The sequence below is a fragment of the Hippichthys cyanospilos genome, chromosome 7, assembly GCF_059441005.1.
Source record: "Hippichthys cyanospilos isolate Australia breed blue-spotted pipefish chromosome 7, RoL_Hcya_1.0, whole genome shotgun sequence".
Classification (NCBI taxonomy): Eukaryota; Metazoa; Chordata; class Actinopteri; order Syngnathiformes; family Syngnathidae; genus Hippichthys; species Hippichthys cyanospilos.
Window position 1 is genome coordinate 11,052,838 of NC_142375.1, and position 8,400 is coordinate 11,061,237.

At 42.2% G+C, this 8,400-nt stretch overlaps 1 protein-coding gene across 2 annotated transcripts; it reads left to right on the top strand.

Annotated features, from left to right (window-relative positions):
• Positions 1-208: 208 nt before the first annotated feature.
• On the top strand, positions 209-7,169 carry LOC148421039 (uncharacterized). Of its 2 annotated transcripts, XM_088419813.1 has the most exons (16): positions 209-661; positions 762-920; positions 1,452-1,570; positions 1,644-1,815; positions 2,673-2,779; positions 2,844-3,927; positions 4,163-4,290; positions 4,377-4,470; positions 4,540-4,662; positions 4,923-5,095; positions 5,213-5,310; positions 5,616-5,743; positions 5,913-6,093; positions 6,248-6,389; positions 6,786-6,862; positions 7,025-7,169. In XM_088419813.1, exons 1-15 carry the CDS (start codon positions 244-246, stop codon positions 6,858-6,860), a joined length of 3,201 nt encoding a protein of 1,066 aa, XP_088275939.1. In that variant the 5' UTR covers positions 209-243; the 3' UTR covers positions 6,861-6,862; positions 7,025-7,169. The 2 variants fall into 2 exon arrangements, with proteins under 2 accessions (XP_088275939.1, XP_088275940.1); XM_088419814.1 differs by lacking the exons at positions 209-661; positions 762-920 and having other exon boundaries at positions 1,504-1,815.
• The last annotated feature ends 1,231 nt before the right edge of the window (positions 7,170-8,400 follow it).

Consider the following 8,400-nt stretch of genomic DNA (forward strand, 5'->3'; position numbering starts at 1 on the left):
AGGCCCATTAATGTTAAGTTCAACGGCCATTTTTGGAATTGCTTTACCCACAACCATGTTTGTTGGGGTAAAGAATAAAAAAACAAAAAACATAGACAAAACTCAACGGCCGATTAATTATGACGTCACCAGCGTTCGACGGTTTCAACTGTCTCTTCCTTGATTGGTCCAAGATTCTGGTCACTTAATTAGCTTCACCTGCGCTTGCCACGCCGTGGACCCACAAGCGTCAACAAGCTGGAAATGTCTTGCGACGGAGAAAAGAAAAATCACATTTTATTTTTATTTATAATAACGATATACTTGATCAGCCTCTGTGGTTCTGTACCACCAGCACCGCGGGAGAGCCGTATTTCCTCGCACGAAGCCCAAGGATCGTCCTTAACCGAACGGGCAAAGATGAAACAAGATGTCTCGAAAGGAAACCTTGATGAATTTTTTGTCCAGGGAAGAAAACAACGCGAATCTAGCAAAAGTATTTTAAACAAGTTTAGGTCTCAAACTGAAGCTTCAAAAGTAGCTCCTATTCCTGACTCAAGTAAATTGAAAGTCAGTGAACCTGCTCATCAAGATAGCTTGTCATGGACTTGGACTAAAGGAAAAACCATCACACCACACAAATTGTCCCACCCGAAAGATGGATATCAAAGTGATTTCACAGGTAAAATTTTCCTCTTTATGGACATAAATGTTGGCATGCTCCATGTTCATTTTACAGAATTATTTTTTATATACTGTACATAAACTTGATTATGTGTTAGGGTTTTCTGGTGTTCCGGGAAAAGTCTTGTTGCCATCATCTGACTTCGTTCCACATGGATCAGACTGGCTGGCGTTGAAGCCGGTGCTGCTGTGTGATCATAATTTCATGAGCTTCACAGCTTCAGGACAAGGATTCTCGCAACTCTTAGTGGACAAAGGTTAAACATTAAATGTATTCCTGTAGTTGTCAATGCTTAGAATTGGGCTGGTTACATTTGTTGGGCCAATGTGAGAAGAAAATCAACATGTAAACATTGTGCATGCAAATTAGCTGAATGCTGGGGTGCGTGTGCGTGTGTGTGTGTGTGTGTGTGTGTGTGTGTGTGATAAATGCCTATCATGAGAAAGATCTTATCATTCCCAGTGCTCTGACTGAATGAGCATTACAGCAACATTGGCCACCAGCACATCTGTTGCTGAAAACAATGCCACTCGTTGTCCAATACCATTACTAATGCATGTAAAACTGCATCCCTAATGCAAATATTTAAAGTTATTTACTAGAAGGGGATTTTTGGACTCGTTTATTGCAAGAAACAATGCAACATGCACAAATGTCTGTTTTGTACACACGAGAGTTGTTAGTCACTTTCAAAACTGCCATGGTTTTTATTAAAATTGAATAGTCAATACAAAGGGTGTTTACTTCCAAGTTAATTAGTTCCACTTATGCACATTTCTTCGAACAGGGGGAGCCTCTCCAGTCTCCCTTTTCGATCTATCTCTATATTGTGGTTATACTGTGAGGACATCATGGAGTGACCTTCAAATGATGGTGCCATATGATGCATGCTACATTACCCAGGAGGTACTCTTCATGGAGTCATTCCTCACCTCACCCCTTGTGTCCTTCACTAAATCCTGCTCCTCCGCTCCCTCAGAATGACAGTTACGTGCTACCCATGCTTTGGTGGGGTAGCCCACTGAAGCTCTCTTGCCCAGTGCAGATGCCTTCGGCTGCATCCTTCATCCCTGTTGTCTTTTGTTCCCCTTACGGCATGTTGGTACAGCTATACATGCAAGAGGACGGTCTACCGTTGCTGGGAGTTCTTGGTAATCGAATTGCATTTTATTCCACTGGGTTACATGTGAGCATAGCTATTTCTTGTTGGAGGAAAATAATGGAAATCCTACAAACCATCCATCCGTTCCATTTTCTATAGCCGCTTATTCTCACTAGGGTCGCTCGCTTAATTTTGTTCAATTTGACACATTGTCAAGGGATTGCCAAAACTCATTTAGTGCTTTTAATTCCACCCATTTTTCTATGTATAAATCACAAAAACGAATCGTGGTTTGCTGTTATACAGTAGAGGGCCGGCAGCCATTGGCCAAGTAAAAACGTTTTCAACATGGTATTTGCAGCCCCATTCATCTAAACATTGGTTAATATTGCGTATGTTGAATATAAATATGCCTGAAAAATCCACTCATTTTTATCCATCTCACGGGATGGCTAATTTGCCACTCACTGTTACCTAAAAAAAAGACATCACAATTTCTTAGGGCTCAGATAACGACTAGTGTGGCTCAGCTTGTTAATGTCTCAAGACCAAACTCAGAAAATCAAGCGAGTTGTGATTTGTCATTACTGGAGACCTGAGCAACTAAGAAGTCATTTTCAGTATAGACAGTCAGTGGCAAAATGGCCGCCCCCTGAGATGGAGAAAAATGGGTAGATTTTGCTGCTTAATTTGCATCTTAAAAAAAAGCAGTGTTTATCAGATTTTTCTGTTTTGACTAGTTGAGGAAAATGGAAAAACATACTTCCCCCTTTAAAAGCAAAAACAATGTATATACTCTAGAGAAAAAAAAACAAAAACAACAAAACTTTGTGATGGGGGGGGAGTCACTTTGTATTTTTATAGCCGAAATTGAACCTTGACTTAAATTCTCAATGTATTTTGCAGTGAATCAAGTTTGGGCTCCATTCATTTCTTCCAAGTGTGCATACCGTGTTGAATCCAAACCTGAGGATCTTATCTTCTTTATTCCATTCATTGCTCCTTGTCTCAGAGTAAGTTGTCTAGTTTTAACTGACTCTTGCGATGCTGGTAACTAATTCTGTTTTTTGTCTTTAGGGTGGACGTGAAGTCCAGCTTGTTTTTGATGAGCAAAAAGTGACCCTCTCCTGCTCTTTCCCGACACCATCTTCCTTACCTCAGTCTGTTGATACTCACCGTGTACCATACACTAATAGTCTTTCAACACCGCCTCCATTATTTGCCCAAACGCCAATTGCTCACCCTCAGAGTCCACAGTTCCCCTCTCCTGGTCTTCAACTTGACAATAGACCTTGGTTTTCTCCAGGCGGTGCTCCTGAAGCTCCTCTTCATCGGTTTTTCTACCCCTCAACTACACTACCCGATGCATCTAGCTCTTCATCTCAGGATCAGTTTGCCCAGCTTCCTGGTTATCCTCATCTCGCTTACCCTGGATTTCCATCATCCACGTATCCCCATGTCTACTCCCCTGGCTCAAAGTCTTCCACTCGCCCTCATTTCTCTCATGATGTAAGACCCGGAGGCCTTATTGATCAGTTCCAGTACTCCCAAAAACCTTTACAACCTTCTCCCCCTGGACCAACTTGGGATCAAATTGCTCACTCTCCATATAATTTCTATGGGAGACACCCTAAGTTTCTGTCCCCTAATTTTCCCCAAGTCTACCCTTCTGTCTCACAGCCTGCTAGACCCCCTCAACCCATTGCTCCAAAACAACCGTCAAAGCCACATTACCAACTTCCATCCAATCTATACGGTTTTTATGATCCTTTTGAACAATTTTTAAACCCGGGAAAACATCACAATATACAGCCTCCTTCCATTTCTGGTATCCCCAGCTATCCTTTTCCTCAAGACCCCATTTACTTCTCTTCACCTCCAACTGAGGAACATCAGCAAGCCAAATGTCACCTCTACTCTCACACACCATGTGGCTCTTACCAGCACCTGAATCCTTTCAGGTATCCATCCTATTCACCAACGCACACCCTTATGCCCCAGTCTACCACGGAGTCACCTGCACCTACAAGTACACAAAAACCTATACCTGGCAAGACTTCCATTAGCCCCTCTGTTGTTCCCAAACCCAAAGTCTTCTGCTCATCCAATCAGATGCTTGTTCAGCTCCCACCTGGTCCGATCTCTGGAATTGTTGTTAAAGGTGCGCATGTGCTTTGACCCCAGATGTACAGTCTAGTATATGTATGAAACGCATGTGGTTACAATCAGCTCTGCATGAGTTAAATTTTCTTCAGGGAGCTGCTCTGGTTTCAATGCGGGAAGGGAGAGGGTTAGAATAGTAAAAGAATAATGAATGTATACAGTGCATGTTGCAGTTTGAGTGTGTACAAAATCTAAATAATAAAACATTTGCTGGTTTCTGTCTAATTTTTCAGATGCAAAAGGGAACGAGATAAGTGTCCAGGATGCTCCAAAGCACTGTGGGTATTCTGTCAGCATAGGAAAAGATGGCAAAATACGTTTTACCCTCCAGTTACACACAAACTGTCACATGAGTGTACAGGCAAGTATACCTCAGACTTCACACGAGCACACCGCCTTTTGGTGAAATTGGTCATTAACTTTTTTGTAAACCTTTTCTCTCAAAAGAATAACATGTACGTCATCACTCTCGCCCATATGACTCTGAGTGGCAGGATGGAGGCTCAGTTTTACTGTCCAGCTGCCGTCTCATCTGCTCAAGGTACTTTTTAATGGCATTTACTATTACAACAGGTAAAATGACCTTTTATCTCACTTAAAATTTTGTAAGATTGCAACCTTGCCAGGGACAAATGGCTTCCCTGCGAACAAGGCTTGGTATCCAAGGCATCATGTCTCTCCATGGGCTGCTGCTTCAGCGAGCATCCTCTTGCTTGCTACTACCGTATGGATGGTGAGTTTGCGTCTGTGCCCCCACCAGCATTTTCACGCCACTTTGCAGAAATCGCTTCAGTCCTTTGGGGTTCAAAAAATGTAAGAACAGCTGCTGGATATTTGTAGCGGCACAATCAAGGCAGCAAACTGTCAGCGGCACAAAATGTGAAAAGACCTTGGGTCTCATTAAGGGCCTCCTTAGCGATGTGACCTTTTTGTTCACCTGACCTTTACATAACCATAGATGTTTATTTGTGTGTTTGTGTTTTCCTGTTCCAGAGTGCACAGTTGACCGCCACTTTGTCTTCTCTGTATCCGCATCCCTCACGGAGCCCCCGCTCTCCCCTGGCCTATTGGGGGTTGCCAACAACTCCACCTGTAAACCAGTGAAAGTGACTTATGACTATGCCTTGTTCAAGCTCCCCATGGATGGCTGCGGGGCTCGCCGAATGGTGACTTTTATTGAGTGGAACGTCCTTTGAATATTAAAATGCTGAATAAGTACAGGCTGCTTGGATTCTTTGATGTTGGAATGGTTGTGCAAACTGTGCCCTTCTTTGCCCTTGCAGGAAGTTGGAAAAACTTTGATATATATGGTGGAAGTCGTCAACACAGTTCAGAGTATCAGCCTCAATTATGGCACCATCACGAGAGATTCTCCTGTCAGGTCAGACCAATTTGCTTTTTATTGATTAAGTCGTTACAGTTTAACTGACCAAAAGAACTTATGTATGTAAAGGTTACCATAGTGACAGTGAAAGCCTAAATAGTTTGGAATTACATACTTTCTGTAATCTGTGGCGCTTGGATGGGTACATACAAATGTGAAGGAAATTTTCGTAAGCTATATATTATGTTAGAACCAGCATCGGTTTATGTTGAATTATCTACATCTTATACAGTGTCTGAAATGCTACCTAAATATGACACGTTTTGATGGCTCCATGGTCCTGTGTCTTTCCTCACTGGCAGGTTGCTTGTGGAGTGCAGGTATGTACCAGGCAGTGCTTTAACCGTGAGCTACTTGGTTAAAACTCCCACACTGGGGCCAGCCGTCCAGACCCATGGGATATTTGGCGTTCAGCTTCGCCTGGCCAAAGGTAAGCAAACTGATTGTTTCATTCTACAAGATGGGAATCTGTGAATATTTACAGCCTTTCTTTTGCTCTCAACATGTGAATAAATGTCTCACGCAATCTTGCTTTTTAATTAGCCACAGCAGAACTGAGATCTATGAGGGCAACAAATCATTTGAATCCCCTCTCTCAGATGCTCAATACACAAGCTACTACCCGCAGTATCACCAGCCTCTGCAGATGCTGCTGGGGAAACCCCTCTACCTGGAAGTGAGGATGCTCAACGCCCCGGATCCCAGTTTGAAGTTGCTTGTGCACTACTGTGTGGCCTACTCGCGCTCGGGAAATTCAGTGTGGGTGCTGCTTTACAACGGGTATGTTTAATTACCTCTCATGGCTCCGCTTGAGTGTTCAGTGAGACCGTTTTACAGGTGAACAAAAAAATGTAATGTGTCCGCTGACAATTATAATGCAATCCCTGAAAATAAGGACGAATGTTTATTCATAATATCTCTTACCTGTATCAAGATGCCCCAACCCCTTAGATCCAACTTCTCAGGTTGTGCCGTCTGATCCTCAACCTGCCTCCCCTCATGCACAAACACGGCGCTTCACCATGAGCACCTTCCAATTTCTTCCTGAAGGAGAGATCAAAGACCTTAATGAGGAGGTAAGGATAACTCTTGACCAAACCCCCGCGCTCGATATGTTTACAAGCCAGTAAATGCACTTGAAGACCTTGACTTTCACGGTATGTGTTTATGAAGTTAAATCCCTGCAGATATTATATACATTCCTCTCCGAATTAATGGCAAGGTCAATTCATTTTTGTTGTATACTGAAGACATTTTGGTTTCAAAAGATGAAATTTCATTCATTATTCATTATTTAATGGCTCATTAAAAAAATGACAGCGGTGTAATATAACTACATGAGTTGTAATCCAGCCTTTTTTTACTCAACTAATTTTTACTAAACGCATTCAAACGTGAAACTCATGGAGCAACTAAAATATTTGCACGCCACACTGGTGACTGACTTGGAATCACTGTGAGCTTTATTTCAGATTTACTTCATGTGTTCAACTGAAGTCTGCTCCTCATTCGATGGCCCGTGTGTCGAGGGCTGTTTTGGTCATTGATGGTGAGTAAAATGGTTGGCACCCTGAGCAAACCCTATTAATCCTTGCTGGAAAATGACAAGAGGGCCATCCACGACTGCTCTTTTGTATGACAGATGGACAATGATTTAGTAATGAGAGCTGTGAATTATTTATCAAGACTCATCCATTTTCTGTTTCTACAGCTAAGGCATGGAAGACACTCGAAGTTTACTGCAACCACCTGGCAAGATTACAAACAGTGGTTGTTATAAACACATTTGTATTTCTTCATCATGATTACGTATACTCTGTTCCCTCTTTCAGGTGGTAGATATTAGCCATTTAACCACGAATAAAAGTGTTCCAAGGACAAGAGGTGTGGTATTATTTTCATGGACACCCTTGTGATTCTGTCAAGAATTACCAGGAAAACTTTGTTGCATCTAACATGACTTTAGTAACTTCCTTCATGTTCCATCTGTAGGATATAGCCTTATGGCCCAACTGAAACGCTGTTAATGGGAAACATTAAGCAGTGCAGATTTGAGAGAGTGGCTAAAAATAGTCTTTCGATGAAGTAAACTAACTGACATAGCTCTATTCAGCATAACCTCAGTTATTTTCCTCCCCATCATACATTTCATGAGAGATTTTAACAAAAAAACATTCACTCACACTCGTACCCAGCCGCGTGCACCCCTCATCAGCCACAACGTTCTGTACCAATGAACCTAATTTCAATCGTCATCACATCACACACTTTCGTTATTACCATTTACTATGAAGTTTTTTTGGTAGTGTGAGTAGATGACAGGAGCCAGACCTAGCCAGTCTGAGCCAAACTATAATTCATTGCTTACATTTGCCAAGTGTAAGACGTCTGTGCCCCAAAACTGGGCCTCCGTGTCTACTCTTCATCTTCCTGATGATTTGTACAGAACTTGTTGGCCTCAAAAGCACGCGTCCCTGTGCTGGTGCCAGGTAAACAATGGAGAATTTTGAAGGCTTCCCCCTCCACTTGTAAATAATTTCCTGTGCATTCCTTTGGATGCCTTAAAAATATAAACGCGCTCAGCTTGTGCACTGATTAGCTCGAATAGTCTTTTGTTTTCAAATTCATGAATGGGAGGGTCGTGGGCCATGGTCCTTGGGTGTGTAGAATGAGTCAGACAATCAGAAGGGTGCGGTTCAGGAAAGGTTTTCAAGCAACATATGAATGTCTCCAGGGGAAATTTTGTGTTAAGTCTTGGAGACATCTTGTGTTCAGCTGTAAAGCATTTGACTGGGAGACTGTGTTGATGTAGACTAGGGTGTGGAACGTATGGTCTCTCTGGCCATAAGTTTTTGGGGGTCAATCTATCAGATTTTGTTTTTGTATTGCCCTCGTGAGGACTTTCAAACTAAAATGACCCTAAGGAAAAAAAGTTGTGTATTGAGGGTTTAAATACATTCTGGGGATTGTGTGTACATTTTAATTAAAATAAAGGGGAAATTAAGTCAAACATATGACTTACATTATGTTTTGTGTTAACTCACTACTGTATTCTAAACATGTCATTGTGGTTAGTATGGCACGTGA